A 19,127-nucleotide genomic window follows, 5' to 3' on the forward strand; every position below is an offset into this window, starting at 1 on the left:
ATTCTGAGTCTTTGGATTAATAAGGGGAACTTAAAATCTGAATGCCTTCCAAGGTTCCAAAATTGTTGCCACCATGAATGGTCTGTAATTGCTTCTTTCTCCTTCCCCTATTATTAGATCTCAGTCTGTGGTAGAAGCTGGGACCCTGAAACATGAAGAGAAGGGAGAGAACGAGAACACTCAGCCACTCCTGGCTCTGGACTGAACCCCGGCTCACCCCACGCTCCCGCAGATCGCCAGCCTTCAGTGGTTATCAGCCACCCGGGAAGCACAGGCGCAACTGACCCACACAGACATGTGCGTTCCGCTTGACATGAGGCCCTCCACTCTGCCACCTAGTAATGACTGTCACCAGCCATCGGTCTGAGCAGCCAAAGTGAACAGACTTGAGAGATGGTTTTTTGTTGTTTTTTTTCAGTGAGGGGATTGGAGGTGAAGCAAGGCGGCATTCCCCTTTATTTACGGTATTCCCCTTCCCCTTTATTTACGGTATTCAACGAATTGAAAAAGGAGAAACTAAATTGATGCACACACTCCGTTAGGACAAGGATTTTTCTGAGGCACCGCAGATACCCTTTCCAGTTTTTGTGATTTAAGATTAAGCGCACTTCCAAGTAGATACACCAGAATTAAGCTGTGCAGACACAATTGTCAAGCTCAATGTAAGTGCAAAGCCCCAAGACAGTAATCTCTCCAGTGATTTCCATTCTTATTGAATTATTTTCTTTGACCTCATCACCAGCATCGAATTGTTCAGCCTAAGGGCATGTTCTTGTAGGTCCGGCTATTTGCAGAGTTTGCTTATTTGGATATCCTGCAAGAATGATTTTGACGTCACATCTTTCTTTCAGGCCACCAGCTGATTACCATGATCTGACTTTAAAGGAAGACGCACACAACTTGAAATATGATTGTTTCATCTTAATAATGTGACTTGTCACAGGCAACATGTATCTGCGGGGGAGGGGGGTGGGGTCTCACTGAAAACACATGTCAGTGATGAATGAATCCATTCAAATGCCTCACTCGGGTCACTACAGCAAAGAAAAGTGCTACTGAAGCATTTAGCGCCCCCCATCCTCCCGCAACCAGTTCAAGGTGTGGAGAAGGGACCTGGCTGTTGCTGAGAGGGTACATATCAACCATGGAGGAAGACCCTTAAAGATGGCTAAATATGCAAATACTGAAAATAGATTAGGATTGCGGGATAAAATGCCAAAGATCATTTTATTTCTTTGTCTATTCTCCTTAGAAATGGAGTCCCCAACTATCCAGTCAAAGGAAATGAAATAAAAGTGAATAGGATACGATATCCTTACTTGGGCCATGTTTCCCCAGATGAGTTGTATGTTTTTACATATATTTTATGCTCCCAGCCATCTGCATGACATGGGCATTTATTAGTATGACCAGTTGGTGCTCAATGTCAAATAAAAAATATTTGAGTTGATAATGGGCAGAAAAATATGATTTTATGTTTTAAGTGTTTGGGAGAATTAACTAAAAAATTCAAAGACAGGAGGTGATTCACCTGGCCATAATCACCCTCCATGGATATTACTAATCGTAACCATTTATTACATCTCTTTCTCAATGAATCTAGTATTTTAGGTTTTTTTTCTACTGGTAGAGGGGAATAAGAAGTAATTTTTATATTCCACCCTTGAAATAAAATTTAAATAGAATTAAAAATATTTCTCAACCAACTGTATCACAGTACAAGTAAAACCAATTCATTTTATGTAGACATTTCAAATAACAAAATAGTAACACTGAAAATCATTCTACCAATGCAGTGACCAAAATGCTTTCCTTATATTCCATGACAGAGGGAAGAAAGATAAAGAATTAAAGTGAATTAGAAAATCCATTTTATTACTTGTGTTTATAAAATAGTTGAGGGATCCAAGTGTTTAAAATGGTATCGGAGTCGATTATTGCCAACACTTTACAACAGTAAGGATAACTCTGGCTTTTCAATTGGCAACATTTAGAACCTACTGTAGTGACCTGATTTGAAATACCATAATTATTAAGTCAAGAGCTAGTTTTTACTCTAGTCCGTGATTTCATTAAATGAACGTAAGATGATGGTTTAACACTGACAACTCATACTTTAAATTTCTTTATGTGTATGCGGTATACATGTAAGAACCAAATTCAGTAAGTGACATGAATATTCTTACAGGAGCATTGGATTGTGTTGTCCTTTGTCAGTCATTTCTTCCGTTCAATAAATACTGAAGGACACAACACCTTTTTATTTTCAAGAGTTTGCTTTTTCTTCTGGACTTTGGTAATTTCGATACTTTCCTCATGTGCTTCTTCATCTATTTTAGTGGGATTGTTTTGGCAAAACAGACGGGAAAATATCTTGCAAACCCTTCTCACTGGAAGCTCACGTCAAGCCAAAAGGGTCCATTTCAACGTTAAAGAACTCTTTTTAAAAGACATAAAGCATCCCTCTTTGTCCTTAAATGGAAAGGAAGCACAAGTGTTTTTTTCTACCCGTGAATGAGATTTGGTAACTGCTGTGTCATTTCTTCAGCATTTTTGTTCGTATTGGCTTAAAATTCAGGTACATGAATATCATTACATTCACATAGCTATCATTTCTAGTTTGGACTGGAAACATGCAATATTTAATGCATTAATACTCTTCTAAGTTTGATCATCTTTGGAATAAGGAGGCAAAACCATTTTTCAACTGTTATTTCTACGCCGTGCCTAACATTAAAGCTAAACTATGGACAACGATTGCTACTTCAAAGCTATATTTAAATGGCAGAAGTTTCTCAAGCCAGGGAAACACAAGAGTCTTCCAAACTCTGTCAAAGAGGAAGGCGATCTGGACATCCTAAACGCAGGACTAAGATCCTGGCATTCTTGAGGTCTTTCACTCTGCCATCCTTCATATTTTTACAAAATTGTGGTGGGGACCCACCTAAGGACCTCCTCACTCACGTGGATCTACAACAGGCAAGGAGACTCTGGGTTCCAGCCCCTTCTCAGACGGCAAAGAGGCCAAGGAGCCCGATGTCCTAGCAGCCACCTCGCTATTTGATCCTGAGAGAACGTTTTTACTCCGAGAAATGTTACTTTTTCAAGTCCTAATTCTTGGCATTAAAAAAATTTTCATGTGGCACTTTCATACCTCAATATAAAATAATTCCATGTTTTCTTTCAGCGTGAAAAGTTCCTCTCAGAAAGACAGAGTCTCTACCATTTGCATGGTGAGGAGAGAAATTAAGACACCGTCTTTCAATGACGATTTGAAATAGCAAATGGACTCAGTTGGTAGGAAGCAGTACAGTCTGCAGACATCAGCACAATTACATCTTTCTCCTTTGTAGTAGGAAAATATAATTGCTTCTTTTATGAGTGTCTTTCACTAGAAATAATTAAAAGAGGGACGTATGGGTTCACGGGGAAAGTTACCATTGAACAGCATTTACACAGCTCGTTACCAAAATCAACAAAAAAGTAGTGGTACGTGATGACAAAATTGCCTAGCTACCCTAGAAAAATATAATTGCATAGAAAGATTACCAGCTAAAGCGATCCATTCACAGTTTCTACATACCTTCTCATCGTACACTGATTTCGGCCTCTTCTAAGTGGAGAAAGCATCTTTGGCTGACAAGGTAGAAGCTATCCCGTATTCACCTGAAAATGTGGCATCAGATGGGTGCCGTCATGGGAGGAAGTACAGCAGAGTACTTTCTACATGACCTGCCGCAAGGCAAATATTCCTTTTAGTGTCTTCTAATCCTAGGAGGAACCTCAGAATTTTTTGGGCTGCAAGTCAAAGGAATCAAGGGCCTCAGATTTGGAACCTGTGTCCCTATACCCAAGGAGATGGAAGTGGAAAGGCAGCCTCTCTCCAGTGTGTCCCAGGCCTGTACAACACACTAAATCGCAGGAAGGCTCTGTCTCTGCTGGGGGGTCAGCTCTGGGTGCCACACGTCCACGATGAATATCAGCCGGAAAGACGCAGCGTCCTGCCATACCTCGTGCTCAAAAGAGTCATCAAAGATGAGCACCTTGCCTTCTTCCCACGTCCTGGAACAGAAAAACATGGGTTCAGATGTCTGAGAATCAACCCATGGCTATGTGTGCAGATGGGCACTTTCATGATAACCTTTGGGAGATGACCAGATAACTGGAACATGAAGCCAGCATTTATTCTCTCCTTGGCGATTAAGAAAGAATTTAAGGATTCTTACCATGAATACAATTTTCGATGCTGAGCCCTGAACGTGAACACAGGGCAGGGGACTGGTGATAAGAGCATACTGACCTCACCACAGGCTTTGCAATTATTCTCGGAACAAGCCTAGGTGTGGCTTGTAGAGTCAGGCAAGCAGTGAAAGGCGTGCCCCGGTGGCTCAAGCCCACATGACTTCCTGGTCAGTGACTGCATGCTGTCCTCCCTTGGCCTTTCAGAGACTGGTCTAGACCTATGGGCAGCACCTGGGTATCTTCATGCCCCGTAGGATACCTGGAAGGGCGCCAGTGCATCTCCAAATGATTTTCTCAACGCTTTCCGTTGGTTAAAGCTCCATTTCGTGGAAGAAGTCCCAGTTTATGGAAAGGCAGACTGGGAATGGATTTTGTTTATATTTTTAATGTCATTTGCAATGCAAGTGGGCTATCCATGGAGTATTTTAAATCAATGCTGTAAAACATTCTTCAGGGCCTCCAACATTACTTCATAAAATATGTGTATAGAAGCTAAGACCTAAACATAGTACTAGTCTAAATAAAGCAATCAAGACAGAAATATGCAGGGGCAATTACACAATGCCTTTCAAATCCAAAGAAAGTTTATTAGTCATGCTAATGTTCTTCTCTTTTTAAAATAGGTATTTACTGCCAATTTATTACATGCTAAGTTACATTTTTAAAATGAAATTTTTACTAGGAAATTTTCTTTAGTATTAAAGTTCCATGCAAGCATTTGATATTCTATATTGTGGATTAGCAAAAAATTAAAATCATAGGATAGAAAATGCTAGCTTGATTTCAAGATTTCAGATAACTTGGGGGCTGTCCTGTGCTCTGCATATGTTTGACAGCCTCTCTGGCCTCTACCCACTAGATGCCAGTAGCACTCTCCCACCAGTCATGAGATCCAAAAGTATCCCCAGTCATTGCCAAATGTCCCTGTGGAGTGGTGGTCGGGGTGGGGGGGGGGTGTTGGTGAGAGGCACATTCATCCCAGACACATTGTATTAATCAGACAATAACATTTCTACGTTATTTAAAGTAAATGATAAACAAATGAATATTTGCCAGTTGAAAGTTCTTTGAAGTTGAGAATCGACCCCTACTTTCCCACTCATCCCCACCTTCCTACCCCACGTCACACGCTGTCTCACACACCTAGCCTAATAGCTTGCATTCAATAAACGTGGGCTGCTTGACTCTTCACTATGATTCCTCTTATGGTTCAAAGAGTTCTACTGGAGTTCCATCCAAGTGAAATCAACAAGAGAAATATACAGATACCAGAGCACAAGACATAGTATATATTATTAAGTATTATTAGACACATATTAAAACCAAACTTGAAAAGAAAGGCAAAGTTAAGAAAAGGACAAGAAAAAGGAAGTGGAATGGCCCATAGCTTATACAGTTTGGTGGTGATGTTCTAGGTCTTAGTGTTACTGGTGGGGCTATGCAATGTATATGGGGGATCGCTGACAAGCCTAAATATAGGCAGCAGATAAGGGGGGCAGTGCACTGACGGGAGAGCGGCAGTACGCCCGTGTGCACAGCAGCATCGCCCATAGCAGCCAAAAGGCGGAAGCAACACAAGTGTCCACGGACCAATGAGTGGGTACACAAAATGTAGAACATGCGTACAATGGAGTATCATTCAGCCTTCAATGGGAAGGAAATCCGGACCATGCTACAACACGCACATTATGCTCAGTGAAATAAAGCACTCACACAAGAACAAATATGGTGTGAGTCCACTTATAGGCGGTACCTAGAGCAAATTCACAAAGATGGTAAGAACGATGGGGGTGGGGGTTGTTCAGTGTGTTCAGTTTCACAAGATGAGGAGTCCTGTGGATGGACGGATGTTGGCGATGGCAGCACAGTACGAACGTACACAGCGCCACTGAACTGTGTGGATATTTAGAAACGGGATGGTAAATTTTATGTTATGTGTTTCACCACTGTTAGAAAAGGAAAAAAAAAGTGGGGGGAAGGGAAAGGGGAACATGTGGTAGAAGAGAAAGAGGGAGAGAAACAGCACAGCACAATGGGCAGGTTACAGCCCTGAATGGAAGCAGATTTAAAACCAACTGGCCATTTACTACTGTGTGACCTGGGGGGTCACTCAGCATACAGGAGCCTTTGTGTCTTTATCCAATGAAGGGTAGAGAATATAAAAGAGGAGGAAGGAAAATACAGAAAAAAAAATAGGGAAAAGAAAGATAGAGATGATAACATATGTAAGTGGTATAATGTTACCAAAAATAACCTTGGCTTCACGCCCTATGAATTGGCCTTCATTGAGAAGACAAAAATCTTCCAAGGGGGTGAGATACCAAAAATTTCAGAGATCTGCGAAATACACTTTGTGCTATCATGGCAAGGGGTTCTCAAAGTTTTTTTTGAGTGGCAGAGGATCTGGAATCTACTTAAAATACTGGAAGTAATTCGAAGAATGGAACAGAAAATTCTAGGTTGCATATCTAGGTGATATTTTTCACTTGATTCTGATGGGTGTAAGACAGTCAAAGACTTAGGGATGCTTTACGGGAGAAAATTATTGAACATCTCCTTCATTAACTTACATTCCCCATGAATTGGGAAAAGCTTTTAGTGTTGAAACACACTGGTTTATTCGAGGAACACCAGTGCCTTTAAGGGTGGAATTTGAGTGACCACTGTCTGTGGCTTTTCAGATATCTTAAGTCAAGTATGGACCAATGTAAACCATTGATGAAATAATTTTTTTTTTTTAACAAAAATCTGGGAGGTATTCTAAAGAGTTGGATTCCTTTAGGGCCCTAAAACTCACGGGGAAGTGTGTCCCGTTATCTTCTCTTTGCCCTTCCATTTTCTTTTTCTTTTTTTTTTTTTTAATTTTTTTTAACGTTTATTCATTTTTGGGACAGAGAGAGACAGAGCGTGAACGGGGGAGGGGCAGAGAGAGAGGGAGACACAGAATCTGAAACAGGCTCCAGGCTCTGAGCCGTCAGCACAGAGCCCGACGCGGGGCTCGAACTCACGGACCGCGAGATCGTGACCTGAGCCGAAGTCGGACGCTTAACCGACTGAGCCACCCAGGCGCCCCAGCCCTTCCATTTTCTTTCAGACAGTTGTCCAGAAAAACTGCCAAGATACCCAATTATTTAATGTAGATTCCTTGGGCAATACTTCAGAACTGGCATCTTTCAATCCCTCACGAGAGCTAAACTGACAAAAAGCGCAGCCCTCATTAACCTGAAAGGGAAGAACAAAAAAAATCCCATCCAAGCCACGTGCAGGCTGAGGGACTGAGGTTAACTTGAGATAAATGCCTTGCTTGGGAAAGGATGAGGTTTTCCAGAAAAAGCGACAGCTCTAAATCGGTCAAAGGTCTTCAGATCTCTTCTGAATAACAGAGACTCTCACTGCAAGGTGAAGAAACCAGTTTTCAGGCCGCTTGCTTTGTGAGCAAAGCTTCACCAAATATGACTAAGTTATACTCCAAGTATGACCTGAAAAGTCCCCTCTGGAGAAAAGATTTCCGGGGTTGCCCTTGAGTTTCCTGAGGGCGCACCCTGCCTTTCTCTCAGGGCTCAGGAGAGCAGGACCAGAGTGGGGGGCTGCACCCTCTCCCCAGATGGCTACCTCATCTGGCTTTGAGAACGCCTTAGCATCGAGAGAAGCACGCCTCTCCCTGGTTTGCAAAAGATACAAGAATACCTGGTCAAAGACAAAGTAATGTCACATAATTCTTCAGTTTCTCAAATTACTGTAATTATAATTAACGATACTGGTATAATGGTGGCAGTATTGTACCCAACAACCACACTGTGTCACAGAATTATCGTCAACACTACTCATGCTAAACGATGATACTAGGTGCTTATAGAGTCTGCCACCTAAACACTTTATTGATCACATCTCAGTGATCCTTGCTAAAATGGTGACGTAGGCAAGAGACAGGGTTCTAATTTTCCAGCGGAGGAATCCTATGGAAGCAAGTTCAGATGTCTGCAGTGATACTGCGGGTCTGTGGAAAAAGCGCAAAGTCACCAGCCTTGCTTCATTAGAGCCCAGACCTTCAGCTAGAGATCACGGTTCTACTAGGGGACATGCTTAGCGCCTGCGCTGCTGTGGGAGGTGGCCTGGAAGGCATTTAACAGGCTGAGTGGAATACAGAAAAAGGGTCAAAGAGCTCAGCAATAAGGCTACATAACACAGTACTTATTAATCCTGACCTACTGAAGTCCCTCAATTCTGACTGCGTTAGAAATCCTGGCACATACTAGAATCGTAACGTAAAACTCTTCTCTCTCTCTCTCCCTAATACACAAAGACAGAAATACACACGTGCACAAACGCACATTCTTTTTCTATGTATTATGTAGTATCTATCTATCTATCTATCTATCTATCGGGACAAAGCATTTTTCTGGAGGCTAGGACACCTGTGTTCTCGTTCTGACTGCTGCTAACTAGCCATGTGATAAAGCACTTCACCAAGGGGCCTCCATTTCCCCATCGGTACAACGACAGAGATGGAAAGATGGCCTCTAAGGCTCCTTTCCACAGGAAAATTCCCTTAATTCTCTGAGCCGAGTTGCTGGTTAGGACTCCGGTCTTCACACTACATTTCACAGGGCACGCTTAAGCTTCCATCTGAGAAATGGAGAAATAGTATTTGCTGCTTTGTTTCAGGTCAACATATCAATTCCAATGAAAGACGGCTGACTTCACAAAGAAGCTCTCTTCCCGACAGATCGTGTGCATATGCACCCCTAGCACATCTCCCAGCCCCTCACAGAAGAGCCCGGCCCGGCTGCCACAGGGCCTCCCTCCCCTCCACACAGGCCCGGGGACTTCCCCTGTCTCTGTGGAAGCTCTGGACCTCCTCCTCTTGGTCCTGGGTCAACCAGCAGCCGAGAAAGCCAAAAGGGGGCCAAGAAAGAGAAAAGGCAGAGGAAGGCAGACTCATAAGACCCCAGATGGGATGCCGCTGCCCTGTCCCCACAGACCTCCAGTTCCAGGGTGGGGGCTCGGGGAGGAAAAGGGGAAATGTGGGAGCGGAGTGTGGAGCTCTCAGCTGTGCTCCTGCCGGTCCTCCCTTCTCCGGGATCACTCCTGGCCCCACGCCTATCAGATCACAGTCCCCATCTGTATCTGTTCCATCCCTCCACACCCTTGGCCTCCTATCGTGCTCCCCATTCCTAACTCCTTAAAGCCCCGCCTCCTCCAGGTCACAAGAACCATCTCCAGTGGTAGAGGGGTGCTTGGTCTCACTCCCTAGAAGGTAAGAGACAAAGGTCCCCATTTCTACAGCGATCCCACAAGAGGACAGTAAAAGATCAAACACACGGAGTGCTTTTACCACACAGCACTCTGTAAATACAGTCCGGACTGCATCTAGGTGGACTGCTTTCACACTCAAAACCACAGAAAGATACACTTTTGTTCTTCCATCTCACAGGTGAGGAAATCAAGGCTTAGAGAGATTATGCAAGTTGTCTAAAGATGGAGAGAAAAGCCTTGGAGGACTGGCCCAGGAACCTCCACATCATTTAATATTGCCATAGCAAAATGGATCCCAACTCTCCCATTTCTCGACCATCACTTCAACGACTAACCAGAACAGCGGTTCTGTTCCGTTCGGTTCTGTTCGGCTAACCAGAACGGTGGTTAAGAGACTTCACTGGACGTCTTTAATTCACCAAGTTGCTCAAGGAAAGGAAGAAAGGGGACAAAATGCTACTATTTAGTAACAAATACTCAGGGAACACATCCAGGTAAAATGCCATGTTCGACCTGCAATCCCAGGTGCGCAGGCTCGGGCGGTGACTTATGGACGGGTGAGGTCACGTTACGGTTGGGCTGGAAGACGGTTACGTTCTGTGAAAGAGAAGAGCTATGATGTCCAAAGGAAAATTCTCAGACTTTAGCTTCCTGCACACTTTGTGAAAAAAGAAATGCTGTCTATGAACGATTCACGGTGACTTTAAAAAATTAAGTCTTTCTCTCACTGTTAACATGTTAGCAGGCTTTCCACACAATCTTCCTAATTAAAAACTTGAGAGATTAATGGAAAGAGTACGCTACAAAAACACTTGAGGTATGCTGCGGTAGAGGGCCATTATTTCCACAGCAGCAGGAAGAGGCATCACAGGACTTCTTGCCAACTCATGTCTTCGGCGTGCCGCCGACGTGACACCCGTGCACACTTCCCTGACGATCTGGTGGTCCTGTGCGATATTTTTGGCTGGTGCGTTGCAGGCAACAAGCCTGAGTCTCCAGGAGAGCCACACAGTCACTCTTCTTTCCCGCAGCCTGGTTCCAGCACGTCCTGGAGACTCAGTGGGAAGAATTCCCGTGTGGGATCGTCCGGAGCTCAAACAACTCGGCCGCTCCACGAGAGTAACGATGAGTTCTGCTTGCCAGCGGCACATTCATCCGCCGACTCAAGTTCATTCAGCTTTGGGTGGCGATCCTAAACGAGCTCGCTTGACAGACCACAACGCAGGGCTTGTCAGGGATGACACAAATGGCGCGGAAATGGAGATTCTCCAGCTCGCTGCTTGGCCGTGAAGACCAGCCTTCACACTGATTGCCTTTCAAGTCCAAGATGATCTTAATTTTGTAGCCACCACCACCAAAACCCCAAAAGCCCAGAAATGGGTAGTTAGATGCCGTGGGGTTGAGGCTACACAGACTTTCAAGCCAGCCTGCTCGAGACCAAACCTTCGTTCTGATATTGTAGCGGGTTGAGTGGTGGCCTCCCCCAAAAAGTATGTCCACCTGGAACCTGTGAACGTAAGCTTATTTGGAAAAAGAGTCTTTACGGTTGTAATGAAGTGAAAGATCTTGAGATAAGACCCTCCTGGATTAGGCTGGGCCCTAAATCCAATAGTAAGTGTGTTTATAAAGAGAAGGGGAGAAGATATTGGGGGAAGGTGGTGTTGTGTTGGCAGAGGGAGAGATTGGAGCCATGTGTCTACAAGCCGAGAGATACCAAGGAATGCCAGCAGCTACCACAAGCCGGGAGAAAGGCAGGGCACAGACTCTCCCTCAGAGCCTTTAGAAGAAGCCAACCCTCCTGACACCTGACTTTGGACTTCTGGACTCCAGAGCTACAAGACAATGAATTTTCTGTTGTTTAAAGTCATCCGGTTTGTGGTAATTTGTCATGGCAGCCTCGGGAAGCTGACACAAACATCAGCGTTTACTGAGCTGAGTGACCTTGTGGAAGTTACTTGGCATCTTTATACCTCAGTCTCCCCAGTTACAAAAGAGATTTCAATAATCCCTTAGGATTGTTGTGAGGATTAATTAATAATGTAGCGCCTGTGGCATGCTAAGAACTACTTCGTACAGCAAGCACGCTCTCGATCATTACTGTGTTCCTCCTCCTCCTCCTCATGGACACACACATGCGGTATGGAGAAGCATCTGGACAGTATCTTGGGGTATCAAGATCAAACATAATATTGACTTTTTTCTATTGTGCTTCTCTGTGTTTTACAAATTACGTACAAGGAATGTGCATCACGTATCAGTTTTACAGTCAGAGGGCACTTATTAATGTTAAGTGATCATTTTTATTTGTAACGATAAAAGGCCACGTAGCTGTGAGCTCATCGTCAGATAAAAAGAGCGCGGCTGTTCGTCTCCAGCGACGGAATATTTAAACAAGACGCGTGCTAGCAGGACTCACACGGCGCTGGAGGCACAGCAGTGTGATTATTCACACCTGAGAACTACGATGCACGAATTGCTACGAGTAACCTCCTCTTTTGGGAGTCGAGATGCTCTGAAAATTGCTTCCTGTTGCCTAGCGCAAGGGAGCCTGATTTCTTGGTCTATGTGTTTCTCTTTCCACACTAATAGTATTTCTACACTAACAGCATGACACTTCCAGGTTTCATATTTCAGTATTTCTGTCTTCAGAGTCTAGAAACTGCCTGTCTCCCATCCAGATACCCAGCTGTTTTCCCCATAGGCATCACACAGTACTTAAATGGCGCCATTTCCCTTATGAAAAACATGAGTTTTGTAACGAAGTACTTGGCCTGACCCAACCGCTCTTGAGTGAAGGCTTACTGAGGATGAGAATGTAACACAACATAAAACTCAAGAGAAGGGGCGCAGACAAGGCTGTTGACCAGTCATCATGAGGAGGTGGAAAGGCATCGATGCTGTAGGCTCTTCAGGGAGGAGAGAACAGGAAGCACTTCATCCTCTGCAAAATCGCCTCCCTGACCCAACAACAGGTAGGTGGGTGGGAAGCACTCTTAAATTTTTTTTTAAATTTATTTATTATTTTTTGGGGGTGGCGCAGTCGGTTAAGCGTCTGACTTCAGCCAGGTCACAATCTCGCGGTCCGTGAGTTCAAGCCCTGCGTCAGGCTCTGGGCTGATGGCTCAGAGCCGGAGCCTGTTTCCGATTCTGTGTCTCCCTCTCTCTCTGCCCCTCCCCCGTTCATGCTCTGTCTCTCTCTGTCCCAAAAATAAATAAACGTTGAAAAAAAAAGTTTATTTATTATTTTGAGAGAGAGAGAGCGAGAGAGAGAGCGAGATTCCCAAGCAGGTTCCATGCTGACAGCGCAGATCCCGATGTGCAGCTTGAAGTCACAAACCGTGAAATCATGACCTGAGCTGAAATCAAGAGCCGGACGCGAAACTGACTGAACCACCCAGGCGCCCCAAGGAAAGCACTTTTTACTAATCACTGCAAAATACACCATCTGCAAATTACTGTTTTCAACAGGTACTTACAGTCCGTGGAAATTGAGGGGCGGCCAAGTGAACGTTCTTACTCAAGCTTACCGAAGCTGGTGCAGGATGGACGCTACTTCCTGTAGGTGAAGACCGTTAACCTAATCATGCTTTCAGCTTGAGGGGAGGGCCTGGCAGTCCCTTTCTTTGTCAAGCATGCTCACCAGGCGTTTGCTGGGAGCCTGGCGTGGGGAATGCACTGTGGTTGTGCCGCTGGGGCAGCTCTCCCAGTGCTGCTGCTGCAGTTTGAGCCCTGCTGGGCTTCTTGTTCAAGCTTCCGGCACTCTCTACCTGCTCCCCTTCCTCACTGCCTCCCAGCTGGGCTTCTTGCTGCCTCAGGCCTCGGATGACAAGGATCAGTTCATATGTGTCTTTCTCCCTACCTGTTCGTAAGTGGTCTTTTGTTTAGTGATTTTTTTCCCCCAGAGTATCTATAAGCAGGACAGGCAAGAAAATTTAAAAAATAAATAGAAGGCAGGATGGAGGGAGGGAAGTAGATCCAGAGACAGGAATAACAAATGACAAACTTCTAACCACAGGCAGTACTCAGGAAACAGGCCTGGTGCTCTTCCCCGTCTTCACTGACCATGGTTATTTGGTCTCGTTCCCCGGCATTCTCTCCATTTCCCTGCGTCCCCCATCACGTCCTCACCTTGTTTCCCTTTGGTGGAGAGCTTGTGTACACAGAGTCCCCAAAGGCTTGACAAGGTCCATTTCATCTTGGGAGAAACTTCTTCCTGTCCAGCTGTCTCTGATTCTCGTCCTGGCTCTTCCCACCTCTGCCCTTGGCCGCCCCACCTCCCTGGTGGTTCTCTTTCCTCCTTCGGTCTTCTAAATGTGGATGGGTTCATGGAGTCTCAAGTTTTCTCCAGAACCTGCTAAGTCTGCCTCTCCAACCTTTATGGCCAGACATGGCTTCTCTCCCGAGCTCCAGGCATCTCTATCCAGCTGACTCCTGGATGTTTCCATTACTGTCTTCCAGTAGCAACTTAAGTAAAATATATATAAACACTGAACTCATTACCCATTTCCCTGAACTTGCCTCACACCTCCCACGTTCTCAGTATTCGCTAAAGCATCAACAGTCTCCTACTGACCCAAATGGACACAGGCCGAGGCATCTTGGACTCTCCCTCCCTTACACCACACGCTTGAGTCACGGCGCATAAGATCTCCTGTACCTGCCCATTACTCTCCCTTTGCTTCCAGCATCCCGAGTCCAGCTCTTCTTGGGTGGGCCACCATGACAGGGTGCTAACTGTTCTTCCTGCCTTCCCGCATCCTCCCCGCCATGGCTTCCAGAGTAACTTCCTGACAAGAGTCTGATCCCACTATCAAATACTGATCAAAGCCTTCTATAACTGGGCTTCTATTCTTTCATTTTCCAACCATATTCTATGTGTGCTGTTAACATTTTTAGCCAAGAAGGCCGTTAGACGAGATTGGCTTCCACGCCTTGGCAGCCTACGTAAGCAAACTGAAGTCTAAGCCAGAGTCAATGCACCTGAATCTGAGAAAGTGAAGCAAAAGAGCAACTGATCACAAACAGCCAACCGGGTTTTCCGAAGCAGGGCCAACCGCTTACGCGGGATCTAGTCAAATACTTCCTTTGCTTGGCTTCAGCATCTTCTCTCTGGAAACCCTGCCCTCCAGCTCCTGCCCTGGGGCACCCCTACCCACCTTTGCTTTGACACTATGCAGTGTGAATCGATGTATGCCCAAATGAACTCTCGAAAATTTTAATGTGCATCAGTTTACCTATACTGTTGTATACACTCGTGGTTGCTGACATCACTCCATATTCTCCCTATGTGCCCTCTCTCATTTTTGGCTTCTGTGCCTTCGCAGATCCTATTCTTTCAGCCTGAAATGCCTTCCCCCTCCCCCAGCTTCCAATGTCCAAACGCTTTCTGTCTTTAAGAGTCACCACTGTCAAGATTCTCAAAACCCCAGCAGCAAATGAGCTAGGTGCCCATTGTCCCATCTGTAGCATTGTCATCTGTACTGCTCTTATGACTCTGACATTTGAGCCTGTGGTATGTCCCTGACGAAGCACGTGTGGCAGAGGAAAGCCCTATCTGAACCTCCCACAGCACTCCGTGTCACTACGCCACGTGCAGGACAGGCAGGTCTCTGCCAACAACCAGACGAACAACTCAAACTACCTCCCGAATAGGAAGTACCTCCCCGCCCCATCGGACCTCTACTGAGGACCCTGAGAAATGACTAAGAAGATAGCAACCTGGTTTCTGCCCTCCAGGAGCTTCTAGCTCACAGAGATTAGGCTAACATACGCCAACTGATAAAAAGCAATGGGAGATACAGAACAGGATTACTGAGAATCTATACTATACACGCACTCAGAAGTCAGAAGAGGGGCTCCTTTGTATGAAACGACATTGGATCTTAGCAATAGGCTTATTTTGGATGAGTGTAAAAAAGGGCATTCTCGGTGGCTGGAGCAATAGGATTAGGACAGCAAAAGGCACGGGCAGAAGGGCCTAACATTCACCACATCCCACTCATGTTAGGACGTGGGCTCAGTGCCTTGTATGTGTTATTTCATTTGATCCTACAATAATCCTGCAGAGCAGACAGCATCATTGCCAATTTCGTAAGTGAGGAGGCTGAGGTTCGAAGGGATTAAGGAATGGGCCCAGGTTACGCAGGATTAGGTGGCAGAGCTGGGGTTTGAAAAAGGCAGCCTGGGATTTGAAACACACAGCCTGTTTCTGTTGCCCCGTGCTGCCTCCCCTAGAGCAACACACGTAAGTATCACTGGGCATTTTCTTCAGGAAGGGGGACCCTCTGCATCGATGAATAATTCAAGTTGTAGAGCAATAAACACAATGTGTAATCTGTATAGGGCTCAGCACAAGATGGTTGGTCCTGAGTGCAGGTCTGTCCATCTAGAAAGAGAAGCGAGAAGGCTCTTCACTGAGATGACAGTGGTGTGGGGAGAAATGATTAGGGAGGGCGGCCCTAGACCCGAGGAGTCTCTCCAGACTCAGGGAAAGCACAAGGAAGGGACACAGACTAGAGTGTGGATTAGTATCACCCACTCCAGCCTACTTCAGTTACAAAGGAAGAGAAATAACCCAACTGGACACAGACCGGTTGTAAGGAACACCCCTCTTCAGAGGTGACACGAGAGGAAACGACGGCAGGAGACATACTTGCTCTCGTTGGCACATCGGATCTTGCAGCCTTCCTTGGGAATCACCAAGCCCAGGTGCATCCGGAGCCGGCAGTTGGTGGGGCCCGTGTGCGGCCACACGTGGGTTCCCGGGTGCATGACGGAATACTTGATCTGCACAGAAAAAGTAACACACCGGTCATCCATGCATCGAGGGGTGGAGGAAATGCTGCATTAAAGTGACCGCAGAAAATCACTTGGGAAGTAATTACTTCTTCCAAGAAGGAATTACTTGGGAAGACTGAGAATGTATATTCTCGTCTAGTTTCTTTGTGAAGGAACTGAAGATAAGGACTCTCATTTTCCACGAAGCGATAAACACTGAACATCTTCCACCCTCAGCTCTGCCATCGACCACACGGGATGGCGTTCATTAAAGAGAGAAGAAAAAAAGAGGCCTCTGTTTGGCCCAAAGCAATAACTGTCGCTTTATAAACATTAGCATTCCTTTATTCCTAATAACTGTGTTCTTCGGGTCACCAAAGACACGCTAGGTACTACCTGTCCTCTTCGGCATCCTGTTGTCTCGGGGAATTTATCGAGTAGAGAACAGGTTTTAGGAGCTCCTTTACAGGCATTTTCATTTTTTCTTCCTAGAACAAGAAATGGTAAAACCATCATTAGAAACAAATCACAGTAAAATTTTAGCTCACCCTGTTTTGCCCATGGGCAATCTGTATCGTCACCCTCACTGGGAATGAGGAGGCTGAGCAAACACAAGAAGACAAAGCATAAAGTGTCTTCCACCAGCAGACGAGCAGGGCAATGACCAGAAATCTCCACTCAGCGTTGGACGACTTGACTAAGGATGTCTAATGGACAAGGTGAGTCCGAATCCTATTTATCTCCCGGTGACAGGCAGAATAATGCCCCCCTCCCAAGGGTGTCCACGTTGCCAGCAGGAACCTATGAATATGTTATGTTACATGGCAAGGGGAATAAAAGTTGCAGAAGACATTGAGATTTCTAATCAGCCGACCTGAAAATAAAGAGATTGTCCTGGATAAAGTGGGTGGGTGTCATGTCATCAAAGAGTCCTTCAGTCCATCAAAGAGGGAGGCAGGATAGTGTCTGAGTGATACAGAAGGAGAAAGACTTGACCGGCCACTGCTGGCTTTGAGGATGGACAGCAAGCTCAAGTCAAGGAATGTGGGTAGACTCCAGGAGCTGGAGCCTCCAGAGGGAATATGGCCCTGAGGACACTCTGATTTTAGCCCAGGGAGACCACTGTAGACCTCCAGACCTGTGAAGATAATACATTTGTGTCATTTGAAAGCCACTAAATTTGTGGTAATTTGTTACAGCAGTCACAGGAGACTCCCTAAGGAAAAAACCAGCTTATGTTTCTAACCTAAAAATGCATTCCTGGGACTATAGCAAAGAGTTACCTGAACATTTTTCATGGGAATTCAATGTCATTTTCATTGTACACATCATTCTTCATACGTTGATAAAGAAGAGGATGTAAATGAAGAGGGGAAGGCGTCTCTGAGAGATGATGTTTTTCTATAAGTGACAGTGTCAGGAGCACAGATTTTGGGACATAGTCTTAAGCATCCTGAACTATATAAATTTGTTCACCATTGACAAAATAACTGTGTTTTAGAAAAGACGTGCTCAGAAATGTACATGGCATTATTTGCTCTCATGGAGAAAAATGATGGATTTTTTTTTTTTTTTTACAGATAGAAAAACTGTAATTCCCTATTCAAGAGTCCTACAAGGGACTGCTACATCTAAAAGCTGAGTTTAACTTTATTTAATTTTTAGTTGTGTCCCAGGATAATCATATACCAAGAATAAAATGAGTTACAAGGAATGCAACTTAAAGGTATTCTCCTTGGGGTGCCTGGGTGGCTCAGTTGGTTAAACATCTGACTCTTGATTTTTGCTCAGGTCATGATCTTACAGTTCTGTGAGTTCGAGCCCCACATTGGGCTCTGTGCTGACAGTGTGGAGGCTGACTGGGATTCTATCTCCCTCTCTCTGCCCCACCCCTGCTCTCTCTCTCTCAAAAATAAATAAATAAACTTAAGAAAAAAGTGTTTTCTTCAAATGGACCCCAATGTTCTAGAAAACAATGTCTATATGTACAGTAGCTTTTCCTAAGTAATCTTTTTGCCCCTTGAGTAAAGTATTAGTTGTTATTTTTAGTGATTAATGGAGTTGAATGATAAATGGCAGTTTGATCAAACAGATTCCTGTATCATGTCATCATAAAGCATTTTTATATTCTCCATGTAGTAGATGCTTGGCATTCGTGGATTTCCATCGGCAGCTTTAAGTATTCGCACGTGATGGTGAGGATTTAGGAATGCAACCACAGTTCCATGGTGCTCACGGTGGGCCAGGAACCACCTGACATACTTAAAAGGACTCACCTGCTGCCTACAACTCCTGGCGAGGGAGGTGCCGTCAGAGCTGTGTTTTAGAGAAGAGGAACTGAGGCACAGAGAGGTGACCCAGCAGGAATTCAGCCAAACTGGACCCAGAGTCCATGTTCTTAACCATTACCCAAGTAATCATGACCTAAGACCACCCCTCCCTTACTGTTATTATTATATAACATACGGTTATTAGGTAATAAAAAAGTAGTGCCACTCTCACTTAGTGGATAATTGTGTACCAGATCTTTCGAGAGCACTCACTGATTCTAGTAACAACCCCATACTTGAGGCACGGTTCTCATTGTCCTTTTTCGGATGAGGATCTGAGGCTCAGAGATTCAGGAACATGTTTGCATCACGCAACTAACGAATGGTGCAGCCAGGCCTCCAGTTTGGGGTTGCTGGTCTCCAAAACCTCTGCTTTCAGCATAACTTATAACTCGGTCACATCACGGGTTAGAAAGCAGCTGTGAAAAGCAGCTCCCTCCGCTGAGGAGAAGACTGTCCAGTGGAGGGATTCAGTGTGGCCTGACTGCTGTCTGATTATTTCTCACCGAGTTTAAACTAACT

At 45.0% G+C, this 19,127-nt stretch overlaps 2 protein-coding genes across 8 annotated transcripts in view; one reads left to right on the top strand and one right to left on the bottom strand.

Annotated features, from left to right (window-relative positions):
- The window catches only part of CLVS1 (clavesin 1), a 173,568-nt gene extending 171,313 nt beyond the window's left edge, over positions 1–2,255 (top strand). The window contains exon 6 of the mRNA XM_006943226.5: positions 118–2,255. Coding sequence (XP_006943288.1) covers positions 118–205 — 88 coding nt within the window. The 3' untranslated portion in view covers positions 206–2,255. The remainder of the gene's footprint in view (positions 1–117) is intronic.
- The window catches only part of ASPH (aspartate beta-hydroxylase), a 224,123-nt gene continuing 206,850 nt past the window's right edge, over positions 1,855–19,127 (bottom strand). For all 7 annotated transcript variants that reach the window (XM_045049890.1, XM_023248216.2, XM_045049889.1 and 4 more), the window contains 3 exons: positions 16,672–16,763; positions 16,151–16,284; positions 1,855–4,062 (listed from right to left, as the gene is read on the bottom strand). In XM_045049890.1, the coding sequence (XP_044905825.1) occupies positions 3,912–4,062; positions 16,151–16,284; positions 16,672–16,763 (377 nt within the window). In that variant the 3' untranslated portion in view covers positions 1,855–3,911. The remainder of the gene's footprint in view (positions 4,063–16,150; positions 16,285–16,671; positions 16,764–19,127) is intronic.

This window comes from Felis catus, chromosome F2 (genome assembly GCF_018350175.1).
Source record: "Felis catus isolate Fca126 chromosome F2, F.catus_Fca126_mat1.0, whole genome shotgun sequence".
In the NCBI taxonomy this organism is placed as follows: Eukaryota; Metazoa; Chordata; class Mammalia; order Carnivora; family Felidae; genus Felis; species Felis catus.